Source organism: Hemicordylus capensis, chromosome 16, assembly GCF_027244095.1.
Source record: "Hemicordylus capensis ecotype Gifberg chromosome 16, rHemCap1.1.pri, whole genome shotgun sequence".
Lineage (NCBI taxonomy): Eukaryota > Metazoa > Chordata > Lepidosauria > Squamata > Cordylidae > Hemicordylus > Hemicordylus capensis.
In genome coordinates this window covers 11832974-11848054 of record NC_069672.1, presented here as the reverse complement: position 1 = coordinate 11848054, position 15081 = coordinate 11832974, and the positions used below count along the sequence as shown (strand labels likewise).

Here is a 15081-nt window from a genome sequence, read left to right as displayed (position 1 = left end):
CTTGACCACTTTTGGTGAGAGCGGGGCCTAAAAGATGATCTAAAACAGATTTCGACTTTGCAGCTCGAGACCAAACGAGGAAAGAGGGAGAGATTGATGAGAAAACACCCGTGGAGTTTCCAGCCCAGTGTTAAGGGTCAATATAAAAAAAAGACATAAAGATATTTTCACCGAGAAAGCCGGGGAGGGCTGGATTCTCAGCTCTGAATCGTCAGCCGTGGGGCACGCCTGGCCCTCTCTCTTGCTCTAACCACTAGGCCACGAGGACAGCAGGGAGAAGAATGCAACTTTCCTCCAAAAAGGTGCACAGAATTTGGAAGGGCAGAAGATTCCTCCATTCCCCGGAGAGAAATCCTTCAATCATAATGTGCTCCACAGATGCTCCCACTTCTTCTTGCCTCACGCGGGAACGTTCTTCTGGCTAGGTGGTCCCTCCACACCCTGCCCTGAAAGCCTCAGAAACTCCAAGGAGTTCCACAAGAGCTTCTCCCGGCTTCCAAACCCCGGGCCGCCCCTCTAGGAGGCTTCTCCATTTCTCCACAGACTCCATTCTTAATCGCTTTTGCAGGACAACGCTGGTCTGACCCGGTATAATCGCCTTCATATGTTCATCAGGAAGATCCGTGGCTCATCAGAACTGAAGAAGCTGCCTGCTACTGAGTCAGACCCTTGGCCCATCTAGCTCAGGACTGTCAACACAGACTGGCAGCGGCTGTGGGCAGGAGTCTCTCTCGGCCCTATCTGGAGATGTCGCCAGGGCGGGAACCTGGGACCTTCTGCTCTTCCCGGAACAGCCCCATCCCCTGGGGGGAATCTCTTCCAGCGCTCCCACAGGGAGTCTCCCATTCAAATGCAAACCAGGGCAGACCCTGCTTAGCAAAGGGGACATGTTCTGCTTGCTCCCATCAGCTCAGTGGCAGAGCATCTGCTTTGCGCACAGAAGGGCCCAGGGCAAATCCCTGGCAGCATCTTCCGGAAGAGTGAGGAAGGACCCCCATCTGAAACCCTGGCAAGCTGCTCCCAGTCAGTGTTGGTGGACCAGTGGTCTGATTCAGCATAAGGCAGCCGGCAGGGGGTGATGGGAACTCTAGTCCACACGGTGCCGGGGGGTGGTGGTGATGGGAGATGTCATGCAACTATAGCCGGAGGACCCACCCTGGGCCACCCTGCTTGACGTCTGTGCCTCCTTGCAGAACAGGGGGAGCCTTTTAGCACACAGCAGGCCAGAGGGCCATCTCTCGCCCTCCTCTCCTCCCGGTCTCGGCTTTCCTTTCCTCCTCCTCTCCCGCAAAAAGTCGGCCGCGCCCACGCTCGGAGGGGTGGCCGCGCGGAGCAAAGCCCTGGAAGGGCATTTGTTTGTCCTGCTCCGTCTCCCCTCGCCGCAGCAGCCGCTGCCGCCGCCGCCGCCGCCACAGGAAAAGACCTCGGCCTCTGGCATCCCTGGGCTGTGTTTGGATAGCATTCGCAGACGGCAAGGGAACCGGGGCCCCACCCAAAGCGCTGCCATCATTTCCTCGGTTCGGCGGCTTGCCCGCGGCCACTGGGGGCGGGGGAGCAGCAGCTTGGATCGCCGTGCCATATAACATTCACTCCAACTGGCCTTATCTTTCACTCCCTGCCCCAGACCTTGGACTACAACTCCCATCGTCCACCAAGGCCGCCGTCTCAGTGGATGATGGGATCTGTAGTCCGCCCGCGCCCAGGGCGCCCCCGGTGGGCATCTCCTGCCTTACGGCATTCACTCTGGAACCTCCAGCTCCCGCCCCTGGCGGAATTCTGACCCGGTTCCGTCCCTTTGGCCTCAGGGGGTGCTTCCGTGCATGGGGGGCGCTTTCAGTTTCAGTCCTGCGTTTCTAGATGGTACCACACCTCTGTATTTTGAAACACATCCACCCTGCCCTTTGTCCCAAGCATTTCCAGGGCGGCCTATTGGACAAGAACGCAGAATACAATAACATTTAAATTTAGCCCTAAAAAGAAGTCAACGGCAAACACAAAGGCATTATAAAATACTCCCGAACTGGGTTAAAGAAAGCCTGGGAAAGTAAGATCTTTGACGCCCACATCGGAACATAGGAAGCTGCCCTATACCGAATCGGACCACTCCGGGGCCCTCCCAGCAAAAAGAAAAGTGCAGAGGTTAACACAGTGGGAAAGGCTCTCACGTTGATAAGGGGTTTTTGTTTTTGTTTTTTTGCCAAAGTTCACCTCCGCTTGAAAAATAGTGAACTAGGTCTTAAGCTTTTGAGAACTTCGAAAGGGAAGGCTCAGCACCGCAAATTAAGCTCAGAAATAAATAAGCAAGTTGGGGAAAGTCGGAGTAATAGCTCCTAGCCAGCCGGCTGAATCTTAACCCAGGCAGCAATAAAACAGGAAGAGACACACAAAACACACAAACACACACGGCTGCGGTTTGCCCCTAGAAACAAAGGCCTCTGCCACACCAGCCAAAATTCCAGCCATTCCCATTTTCCATTTCCCTCCGCGGGCATCGCAGCCGTGCTAAAGATTTAGCCGGAGTCGAACAGAAAGGCTGACCGACAGCCTGCAGTCCCGAGAGGGACGTTAGCCCAAAAGGCCCCAAACCCTTGGCCGACCTCGCTGATAATTTATTGCTCCTAAGGCGGCACACAAAAGCGGCAGGCCACAGTCTCTGCGTGCGGTTGACATCCTGAAAGCTTGCCACCAAAGAGAGCCAAAAAGGTGTTCAGGAAAAATTGCCAGCGGATGGACAGAGAAAGAGAGATTCGCATGACGGAATCAGAGCACTGGGAAAGGGTGTCGCTCGGTGGTAGAGCACCGAGTGACAGTGTGCAGAAGGTCCCGGGTTCATTTCCTGGCATTGCTACGCTGGCCTGGGAAATACTCCCTTCTAAAACTCCGGAGAGATGCTGCCAGTCTGTGTAGACAGTAGTGAGCGGGACGGACCAAGGGCCTGACTCAGTAGACAGCAGCTTCATATGCCCATGTGTCCCTTTTACAATGTGGATAAGAGTGTGTGTTTGTCGGAGAGAGAGCGCCTGTGTGTCTGTTCAACAGCCAGCACATTGTAGTGCTTAATTCGTGTGTTGAACTGGGACCAGGCAGACCCGAGTTCAAATCCCCATTCAGCCATGGAACTCGCCACCTTGCGACGCATTATGAAAGGCGGTATAAACATTGAAATAAATAAACAAATTATTCTGGACCAGTCATTTCTCTCTTGGCCTAACCGGCCTCACAGGGTTGTCGCGAAGCTAGAGACATGTCTGCTGCTCCAAGTTCCTTGGAGGAAGAAGAGCGGGGTATGAATGTAAAAATCAATAAAATATATGAGAGAGAAAGAGAGAGATTGTGAGCACTTTGGGGCAGAGACCCATCTTTTCACTCTTCATAACCATGCACTCAGCTGTCACTCATCCCTCTCCCTCACACACACACACACACACCATCAGAGGACGACACACCATGCACACATCTCTCCAACGGCCGGAAGGGAGAAGACAAAACAAGACAGGGAAACTCCAGATTGGAGTCGTGTTCGAGGAAGATAATGACGTTTTGCTCACCCTCCGCCTGCTGGGTGACACAGAATCTCAGAGCATCTGCCACCCAATCCTGGCTGTGGCTTTTCCACCCTTAATCCAATTTTTACGGTGGCTCCCAACTCCCTTGTAAAAACGGCCTATAATCTGAGAGCTAATTGGAAACTTAGGAGAAACTGCCTTGCCAAGCTTCCACCCGGAGACAGAGGGTCTCCTGAAATCTGCTGCCATGGCCGAGAGGGAACATCTGCACAGAATACAAGCTCCAGTCCAATCTCTTGGAGTTTGCTCTTTGTCAAGGCCCCAGCACTTAAAACTGCAGACGAAACCATCACAACATCCTCCATGAGGGATTCACTTAAACAGCCTTCGAATCTTGGTGGCATCTCTCAAGATTGTCCACACAAGGGTTAGGGGTGTGCAAAGAATTCAACCGAATCGACTCGAATCCGAATCAAAATTCAATTTGACTCGAATCCGAATCAAAATTCGACTCGAATCCGAATCAAAATTCAATTTGACTCAAAACTGCTTGCACAGATTGGGATTCGTTCGGATCTATTCGAATTCACCTAAACTTGAATAAAATTCACTTGAATTCAATGTGAATTTGATTCGAAATCACGTAAATTTGAATGGATTCAGAACGAATCCCATTCTGTGCAAGCAGTTTCGAATCGGATTCGAATTGATTCAGTCAAATTTTTTGCACATCCCTAGCAAGGGTAGCTTCAGACATTAGGAGGGAGGCCAAGTGAGTTCAGTGTCCCTACAGTTATTTCTCAGTGGCTGGAAAGCACAAGTTACGTCTTCGACTGAAGACAGATGTTACTTTGAAAAGAACGGCGGGGCTGGTTTGAATGTGCTTCTTATGCGTTCAATGTGAACGTACCTTTCGCTGTTCTGAAAGACCCGTTCTGCAAGTTTCAGCATGATTCAGTTTGAACTGCGGGGTGGGGGAGAGAGGGCTGTGGAAATAACCTATTGGCTAATGCCTGTGTCATCACATACTCCCCTTTTTCACCCATCTCCAGAGCAGTATTGCCATGGTTTTTACCATTCATATTCTCTCTCTCTCTCATCGCTGTATGTATCCTATATGGCAAGTTTACTTTGAATCTAGGAGCCAGACCAAAAAATTTAGGAGCCAGACAGAGGATACTTGACAAAATTAACAGACATAGTGCCTGACATTGTGGAGGGTGTGGGGCAAATGAGTCTCTCTTTATCCCCTTTACAAGTAACATACTTAGCTCAGAAACAGGGTTGCCTGGGACAAATTACTCTACCTCTAGTCTAGGTACCACAGCTAAATTTCTAGGTGCCGTGGCTTCCTGGTACCTTCCTGGGATTTGTCAAGCTCTGCTTATGAAAAAAAATAATAAAGGCAGAAAGGTTGCCCAGAGAGCATGAGGCAAGTAGCTTGAATAACAGCTGAACAAGCATCCAAGATGATTGATTAGGCGTGTGCTTGGGAGGGAAAAGTCAGCTCCGATTCAACACCAATGATAAAATTGTCACGATCCGGCACGATACGGTTTCAGCAAATTATAAATCTAGGACTGTACTGCAGGCGATGGACCCTTTGTGATCACTGCTAACAATGCTATACGTATAAAGGTAAAGTGTGCCGTCGAGTCGGCGTCGACTTGTGGTGACTGACCACAGAGCGCCGTGGTTGTCTTTGATAGAATACAGGAGGGATTGACCATTGCCATCTCCCATGCAGTATGAGATGATGCCTTTCAGCATCTTCCTAGATCACTGCTGCCCGATATAGGGGTTTCCCATAGTCTGGGAAACATACTGGCGGGGATCGAACCAGCAACCTCTGGCCTGCTAGGCAAGTCATTTCCCCGCTACGAGTACTGATGGCTAAAACATGAAGCCCTGGTTCATGGGCAGCCTTCACCCATATATTCAGCAAAAGGAGTCACACAAAGCCTGCAAGATCAGGATCTGCCCTCCCAGTTTCCAAAATGTGCCCTATTTATTTCAGTCGCAAGGTGCACCCGGCGGGAATGGGCTGGGCGGGAGATTCTAGTTCCCTTGACCCATCCCAAACTGACTGAGCTGCCACCTTCTCATTCAGTTCTCATTATTAATAATAATAATAATAATTTTATTATTTTTAAACCACTATAGGGCCAACACAGAGAGCCTTTGATCAATCCACACCAGTCTTCCCTGCAAGAGGGAATCCCAGAGGTTGCCGACTACAGCTCCCAGAATCCCGAGCTGCAGTGGGCTTTGACCGAGGATGCTGGGAGTTGTAGTCAACAACTTCTGGGAGTTGCTGTTACAGGGGACACCGACCCACATTCGAATCCACACACCGAACTACCAAAATTCAAAATTCAAAAAAATTCAACACAGCAGAATATAGATGACTCACGGGAGTGAGCCAGTCGGCACGGCAGCAACCTCCTTGACATCGGCAACGCCCCTTGCCGCCACCTATCCCAGGCGCCATCTAAGTACAGCCCATTTGGAGGAGACCTGGTCTTGTGGCAGCAAGCAGGACTTGTCCCCTTTGCTAAGCAGGGTCCACCCTGGTTTGCATTTGAATGGGAGACCACATGCGTGAGCACCGGAAGATATTCCCCTTAGGGGACGGGGCCACTCTGGGAAGAGCATCTGCATGTTTGCCTGCAAAAGGTTCCAAGTTCCCTCCCTGGCAGCATCTCCAAGATAGGGCTGGGAGAGAGAGTCCTGCCTGCAGCCCTGGAGAAGCCGCTGCCTGCCTGTGTAGACATTACTGAGCTAGATGGGCCAATGACTCGAGATAAGGAAGCTTCCAATGTTCCATTTGCCTCTCAGCTGCAAGAGCCTAAAGCGACATTAGCAATATCACCCCACATTATATTGGGGTTCGATGCAGGGGCCAAGGAACATTCAGTTCAGCACGGGGGAGCAGAGAAATGAGACCCAGAAATAGTCACCCACCACCAACATTGGCCCTAAAAGGGTCCATTATGAGCCCCACCAACCAAGGAGATCATCCAGAGAGACTTGTCTGCATTTGCTATGTGCTGAGTTCGGCACACTTACTTTAAATTTTTTTTTAATGCTTGCTATTTATCATGCAGGTCACACAGATGGGACATACAACCAAGAAGAGCTATGAAACACGCTCCCCTGAGCAACCGGAAAAGCCCCTGCACATATAACGGGAAACCCATCATGAGGACTAGTAACTTGTCAATTCAAATCAAATCAAGAACCAAGCCACTCTCCTGAGGATAAGGAATGCTGTGCCGAATCTCACACTTGTACAATGTGATCGCGGAAGCAACCCAGCTCAGATGTTGTTGACTACAATACCCATCACCCCCAGGGATGATGTAGTCAACAAGATCTGGGATTCCCGATTACAGGGAACACCGATCCGGACCGTAAGCTGTCTACCATTGGCCTCTCTGCATTCCTTTCCCCCTCGGCTTGGTCTGACCTTTCACGGAAGATACACAACACCAGAGCTACTGGGCCAGAAATAGATACAGGTGAAAGCTACCCTACAGAGAGAAAAGGGGAGATTTATTAGGAAGAGGAGGATTGAATTTCAGAAGCTGATTCATGGCCGCATCAAAGGGCTGGAGGTGACGGAGGAAATCTTTACATGATGTGTGCGTGAGAGAAAGAGAGAGCGCGCGCACATGTAAGGATGCACATAGTGGGCAAATCCAAATAAAAATAGTCTCCAATATTGGCCCGGAGTCTCTAGAAATCAGTACCAATCTCCAGGTGATTACCTAGGGACTTTAATGGCTGGCTCATCTGAAAAATATTGGAGGAGAAAATGCCAGAAATAACTTAGGAGCACAGGAAGCAGCTGTCTACCGAGTCAGACCCTTGGTCCATCTAGCTCAGTCTTGTCTACACTGACTGGCAGCAGCTCTCCAAGGCTTCAGGCAGGGATCTTTCGCAGCCTTACCAGGAGATGCCAGAGAGTGAAGCTAGAACCTTCTGCCCGCAAACAGATGCATTCCCCTGGCCCCATCCCCTAAGGAGAATGCCTTACAGTGCTCACATGTAGTCATCCATCCAAATGCAAACCAAGATGGACCCTGCTTAGCAAAGGGCACAATTCCTGCTTGCTACCACAAAACCCGTTCTCCCCCAAGAGGGAGAGAGCACGGGCCTAGACCATGGAGGAAAGGCCAAGGGGAGGGACCCAAACAAATCACAATATGGCTAAGCAAATCAAGATTTGCGGATCTATTACATCGATCCAGGTTTGCTAAAGATACCTTACTTAAAATAGATCACGGTTAAGCACAATGCCTTAACCCGTCGTCTTCTCCATTCTTTCCATAAAGCTTCCAAATGAACGCTAACCACATTTAAAAATATTATTATCTAGTGAGGGGATACTCACTAACCCCCGATAGACAGAATTCCCCCGCACCGCACACACCGCACTCCAGAAATTTATTCCGCACCCATATTCCTCCACACACTAATTTCCAAACACATCTGACACTGGCCAGGAGAAACGGAAAAAGCCTATTTCAGAGCGCATTTCATATTTATTGATCAACACCATGTGACCAACTGCATCCCCTGATAAATCGAATTGCCCCACGGGGCAATCAAGTAGGTTTCACGGCTAACCCAACACGTCCAGGTCCCTAGCTCATCTTCTAGGGATCTAGGCCTTGGAAGTGGCACAGGGCACAGGCCAAAGCAGAAAGTGGGGTGAGGTGGGGGGAAAGACACCTCCCCCAGCCTCCTGGCAAAAAGCTCCCCCCATCTCAAATCCCACCCTTGAAACAGGCATAGAAGAGGACATCTCCCATTCTCCTTAGGGAGAGGTTCCACCCCCCACACCTGCTTACAATACTCCGGTCTTTGCTTAAATACCAAGCAGATGGGAAAGCCCCAGACACCGAGAACCCCCACAGAGATGTAATATTTCTCTCTTCCGGAAAGATAACCTTGACCCGCAAAGATTATCACAGCCACACCCCCTGGGTTCCGCCAACACTCCCACGATTCTGGGAGAACAGCTCATATCAGCATCTCTTTATAAACAGGCCCGCAAAGGGTGGGGTGGGGGGCTACAGCTGGCGTCCCCCAAACCCAACTCACACAGCAGGGAGGGCGTTGCTGAACATGCACCCTCCTTGTGACACCCCCAGATTCTTTAGAAGCAAGGCTCTTTTTAGCATCGCATGCACCTTTGGGCTATTTCACTCCGGAACTTTAACATTCTCTCTTTGCTGATCGTGGAATAATAATAATAATTATTATTATTATTATTACATTTATATCCCACTCTTCCTCCAAGGAGTCCAGAGCAGTGTACTACAGACTTGAGTTTCTCTTTCACAACAACCCTGTGAAGTAGGCTAGGCTGAGAGAGAAGTGACTGGCCCAGAGTCACCCAGCTAGTTTCATGGCTGGATGGGGATTTGAACTCGGGTCTCCCCAGTCCTAGTCCAGCACTCTAACCACTGCACCACATTCTCCGGGGAGGCTCACAGTTGAGAAAACCCCAGGTTCATCTCAGCATCACCTTAGCACAGGACTGAATCCCACGCCAGAGAGGCCTGAAAAGAAACACAACTCCCCCCTCCTCTCTACGACAATCACAGACACACACCCTGGATTCTCTGCGGTCTTTACATTTCAGGAAATACACACACACACATACACAAATCATTGCCTATTTCGACCCTTGGAACCTGGCAGCAGCCAGAATGGCAGGGTGGGGAACCATCTGCGTCTCTGCCTCCCGCAGCGGGCTTTTGATCCGTCAAAACACACCAGAGCAACCCTGATTTCTGTTCATCCCCTTTCCAAACCAAAACAGAGCCGGGTGATACTACCTCGGCACAATACCAAGAGGCTGAAACGTACAGATCCAGAGAAAAATTCTCTTCTGTCAGTCTGCAATGTGCATATCATCTCTGCCCCGTTGAGCCCAAAGCAGGTGCTGAGACAGAACTGGGGGTGGGGGTGTGTGTCAAGCGGCATCCCAGCTGACCCTCCCCACATTTCGAAAAAGACAATCCACCCTAGGGAAGCAAGTGGCCAGTCATTAACAGGAAGATCTGCTTTCCAACCACCCCCTCCCAAGAAAACCCCTGCTAACTTGGCAAAGAGGCACCTTTTAACATGGTGATTCTCTCTTATTTAGCAGGCGGGGAGGAACTGGCCCTCTCCACCCCCAGCACAGTTTCTCCAGTGACTGTTGCTGGTGTCTGTCATATTCCCTTTTAGATTGTGAGCCCTTTGGGGACAGGGATCCATCTTCTTTATTTATTATTTCTCTGTGTCAACCGCCCTGAGCCATTTTTGGAAGGGCGGTCTAGAACCGAAACCAAATCAATAAAATCGATCACGTTGCCAACTTACCCAAAATCCTGATCCATCGATTTGAAGAAAAATTTGTAGAACTGCACGGGCCGGTTGCTGAGGACATTTTTAAAATCGGCCAAAGTTACTTTTTCCGGAGAGACGGGGAGCTTCACCAGATAGGGGGTCTCTTCTTCATCAATGTGATAGATGATTTTTGTCTCCGCCATGGGAGAAGGAAGGGGAGGGGAGGGGAGGGGGAGCAGGGAAGGGGAAGAAATAGAGAGGTCTGCTGAGGTGGGGAGAAAGGGGGTGGGAGAGAGTGCGAGCGGCTGAGGTGGGGAGAAAGGGGGTGGGAGAGAAAAGGGGGGTGGGGGGGAGACGACGCGCCAAGGCCAAGTTCAAGGTAGTCCTTCAGAGCTTTCTTTCTACAATGCAAGCCTGCCTTCCAAACAGGAAGGAAAATGTCAGTGGCTGCTAAGCACTACCGTAGCAAGCCTGGGCGAGGGCGGCGGATTTCACGTCCCACACCGCTCCCTAGCTGCTTCGTCGGGGAAGGACACCTTGGCACGGGCTCCCCAGAATGCATTCTCCCCAAAGCTAGGGGGCTGGCTGAGGCGGGGGGGCGGGGGGGCGAAGCCAGCCTCCGTCTGCTCGCACTCCTCCTCCTGGCCGCGAGCCAAAATCAAGCAGGGCGCAGAGACACCTGCGTTCCTTTCCGGCCCGGTTTGCGTTTTGTCCGATTCCCAAAGGGCTTTATGATGAGGATTTGGAAGGTTTCTTGTATCAGTCCTGAGCTCTGGTCTAGGGCGCAAGAGAGGGGAGAGAGAGGCAGTCTCTAGGGCTGCGAAAGGGCCTGGGTTGTGGGGCGGTGGTGCTCTTGCCGAGAGAAAGAGGGCGATCCGGAAGAGCGAAGCAGGGGTCTCTTGGAGAGGCACCAGCTGCGTAAAGACGAGCTATTCCCTGCCCCCCCCAAAAAATATGCTTCTTTTGAACTCTCTCTGCGTTCCTCTCTCTCTCTCTCTTGCCTCTCCCCACCCCGCCAAGGTCCTCGTCTCTCCTTCTTGGCAGTCTCCTCCCCACCCACGCAGTTTAAAGGGACCCCGCTCTGGGTTTCCAAGCCGAAGCACTAGGGTCCTCCTCGCCTCTCCAAAGGCGCACAGCAGAATTGCGCGCAAGCCTCCACGGGACTCCAAGGGTCTTGCTTCCCAGTCGCTGGACGCCCCCAAAGACCCACACACGCCCGCTCCTTGGTTCTCTCTAGCAGTGCTTTCAGGAAGGAAAGAAGCAGAGAACAACGCTTTTTTTTTTTTTTTTTTTTTTGCTCTGCGGTCATGTGATCGGTCCAACCTCTTCCGCGTGGGGTGGACGTTATGGGTTGGCGGAGGAAGGCCGTGGATCGTAAGCCCCTCGTTGATTTCTTGGGTGGGTAGGTTGCAGGTCATCAGCAAGGAGTCCCCCACACCCAAATTGTCTAGAAACAGCAACAACATTCCTTGGCACAGAGGCGCAGACACCAAGTATTTCCATAGAAACAGGCTACGAAGCCAGGCACTTTATACCGAATCAGACCTTTGGTGGTCCATCTCGCTCAATATTGCCTACACTGACTGGCAGCGGCTCTCCAAGGTTTCAGGCAGGGAAATCCCAGCCCTAGCTGGAGATGCTGCCAGGGATTGAACCTGGGGCTTTCAGCCCCATCAACATAGGAACACAGGAAGCTGCCCACCAAGTCAGACCCTTGGACCAGCTCAGTATTGTCCACACAGGCTGGTAGCAGCTCTTCTGAGTTTCAGACAGGAGTCTTTCCCAACCTAACCTGGAGATGCTGCCGACAGTGCCTGGGACCTTTGCCAGTCCTGGGACCTTTGCCAGTCTGTGTAGACAATACTATGGATGGACCAAGGGTCTGACTCAGTAAATGGCAGCTTCCTATGTTCCTGTGACATACAAAGCAGAGGCTCTTCCATCGAACTATAGATGTGCCTGGTGAACATATGAAGCTGCCTACTGTGTTAGACTACTGGCCTCTCCAGCGCAGAACTGTCTGCACTGACTGGCAGCAGCTCTTTAGGTTTTCTGGCATGTGTCTTTCAGGCCAACTTGGAGAAGTCAGGATTTGAACCTGGGACCTTCTGCATGCAAAGCAGATGCTCTAACACTGTGCTACAGCTGCCTGACCTAAATCCTTTTGGGGGAGTGCAACCCCATCCAGAAGAGGTTTGGAGCTGACCTCCCTAAGCAGACCAACTGTCCACCAACAGCAATTCTTCCTATAGAGTTTAATAAAGATGTTGCCTTTCTTAAAAAGGAGAGAAGAAAAAGGGGGGGGACGGACAGAAACAGAAAATAAAGATTAATACTGTTTCAATCTTCATAACCTTATATTTAAAAGACATTTGAGGCTTTTCCTTACCTTTTCAGATTTTTTGCAAATCACATCCAATATTCTTGTTCCCTCTCTGTTTTTCTCATTTATTTCCTTCCTTTCTTTCCCTTCTTTCCTCTCACTTTCTTTCTGCACTCACTCTCTGAGCACATTTTCCTTCCTTTCTGCTCACAATAATCTCCCTCTGTGTGTGTCTCTCTCTCTTTCTCTCTCTCTCTTCCTTCCTTCTCATTTTCCCTTCCATTTTTTTCTTCCTTTATTTTTGCTAGAACATTTTGGGTTAAAGGGATACTCCTGGATGGGGGTGGGCTGTGCCCGCCACCTGTGCAGCAGAAAACAAAACTTCAGATAAACCTCTTGTGCAATAGAATAATAATAATAAGGTAAGAGTTGGAAGGGATCTCAGAGGTCTTCTTCTAGTCCACCCCCCTGACCAGTGCAGGAATCTGAGCAAAGACGATTATTCATGTATTCATTCATATGCATGTATATTAAAGAGTATATATCTACCCTGTGCTCAGAAATGTAACTTCAAGTGATTCAGGGGGGCTCATCCCTGAAATATGGTTATGCTACCAGTTGACAAATATTTTCACTAAGATATTTCCACAAGACAAAAACAGAAACTGTAATTGACCAGAAACTGGAACTAGGGGGTTAAAAAGGGGATGTTTTTAAATTGATGGTTACTTTGTAATTTCTTTTCCTATTGTTTACTGTAGCCTTGTTTTTTATTATTTTTTCCTGTTTGCAAAAATAATGTTTGCTGCCTGTTTCCAGCCTTGAATATATTTTGAATGCTGCCCGGACTGTTGTTTTTTTTTAAACAGAAAAGCAGGCCAGAGAGAACTGAATGAATCCAAATATACACATCAGTGAGAAATAGTCAAGATGCTATTACATTATTATTTTGGTTATGGTGTAGTACTGTGTGCCACATTTATTTTTGCTTATTTGTGTTATTTTTAAATGACCTTTAAAATGTTTCTCTTTTTATTTTGTTGTCATTCATATTCTTGTACTACACACACACACGATATTTGTTTGTCAAGAGCTAGAATGGTATAGTGATTAGAGTGTTGGACAGGACTTGGGGGTGACCCGAGTTCAAATCTTCCTTTGACCATGAAACTCACTGGATGACTCTGAGCCAGTCCTTTCTCTCTCTCAGCCTGGCCTACCTCGCAGGGCTCTTATGAGGCTACACACAAACATGTACACTTCTCTAGGTTCCTCGGAGGAAGAGCGAGATATCAATGCAAAATAAATAAAATTAAGTTTGAGCATTGTGACCTGGAACGAGGACTGAAAGGCAAGGTAGAACCTAAAAAGGAATTTCTTTTTTTAAAAAAATGCTGCCATTAAAAACAACCACCAAGTCCTTGAGCATCTTAAAGACAATCAGATTCATGGGAGCATCAGTTTTGGGGAACTCGGGTCCTCTTTGTCAGAGGCAAGAATATTGAGAGAAGAAATTGTACATAATCAAGCCAAAGAGCAATAGAGTACAGCGCTTTGTCTGGCCAAGAAATCTGACAATTTTCTATGTCAGGCAGAGATGTGTCAGTGTGCTCAAGGAAGTGGCCACTAGGAGGAAGCAAAAGCATTCCAGACAATTCACACCCCAAACTACTAGCTGCAGAAGGTTTCCCTACATGAGCCAACTGGGTTGTTTGGTACCATCTGGAGGGATGAATGCAACACCCATAGAGGTGGAAGGGTCTGGTCTTGTGGTAGCAGGCATGACTTGTCCCCTTAGCTAATCAGGGTCTGCCCTGGTTGCATTTGAATGAGAGACTATATGTGTGAGCACTGTAAGATATTCCCCTTAGGGGATGGGGCCGCTCTGGGAAGAGCAGAAGGTTCCAAATTCCCTCCCTGGCAGAATCTCCAAGATAAGGCTGAGAGAGATTCCTGCCTGCAACCTTGGAGAAGCCGCTGCCAGTCTGGGAAGACAGTACTGAGCTAGGTGGACCAAAGCTCTGACTCAGTATATGGCAGCTTCCTATGAAAAGAGTTGACAGGACTACAAGCCTAGTAAGTTCAATCCTGAGGTCCATGAGTGTCCATAAGGACCTAAGAACAGCCCTGCTGGATCAGGCCTGAGGTTGCCCATCTAGTCCGGCATCCTCAACAATCCCACAATGGCCCACCAGATGCCTCTGGGAAGCTCCTCCAAGCAGGCAATGAGGGCATGGGCCTTGCATCTGGTATCTGGAAGCCTCCTGCCTCTGAGCCTCGGTGTTAAATCTGCTTTCTGTTGACTGCCATACTGAATAATTTACTAGAGGGAGTCTTATCGACATACATAGGAAGCTGCCTTATACTGAGTCAGACCCTATCTTGGATATGCTGCCAGGGAGGGAACTTGGAAGTTTCTGTTCTCCACAGAGCGGCTCCATCCCCTAAGTGGGGGAATATCTTACAGTGCTCACACATATAGTCTCCCATTCAAATGCAACCAGGGCGGACCCTGCTTAGCTAAGGGGACAAGTCCTGCTTGCTGCCACAAGACCAGCTCTCCTCTCTTGGATGTGCCTGATGAATATCTATCTATCCATAGGAAGCTGCCATATACTGAGTCAGACCCTTGGTCCATCTCACTCAGTATGGCAGTGGCTTCTCCAAGGTTGCAGGCAGGAGTCTCTCCCGGCCCTGTCTTGGAGATGCCAGGGAAGGAACTTGGAACCTTCCGCATGCAAGCTAACCTAACCTACTAACCTACCTCACAGGGTTGTTGTGAGGATAAAAATAACCAAGTACACCACTCGGAGCTCCTCAGAGGAAGAGCGGGATAGAAGTGTAAAAATAAAATAATAATAAATAAAGCCTGCCGGTGCTCTTCCCGGAGCAGCCCCATCCCCTGAG

The 15081-nt window shown here is 49.6% G+C and overlaps 1 protein-coding gene across 3 annotated transcripts in view; it reads right to left on the bottom strand.

The window, feature by feature from the left end:
* DVL1 (dishevelled segment polarity protein 1) overlaps window positions 1-10381 on the bottom strand; it is a 72622-nt gene extending 62241 nt beyond the window's left edge. Inside the window, exon 1 of one of the 3 annotated variants that reach the window (XM_053281243.1) lies at window positions 9885-10381. In XM_053281243.1, the coding sequence (XP_053137218.1) occupies window positions 9885-10054 (170 nt within the window). In that variant the 5' untranslated portion in view covers window positions 10055-10381. The remainder of the gene's footprint in view (window positions 1-9884) is intronic. The other 2 variants (XM_053281241.1, XM_053281242.1) reach the window with 2 other exon arrangements.
* Window positions 10382-15081: the final 4700 nt, after the last annotated feature.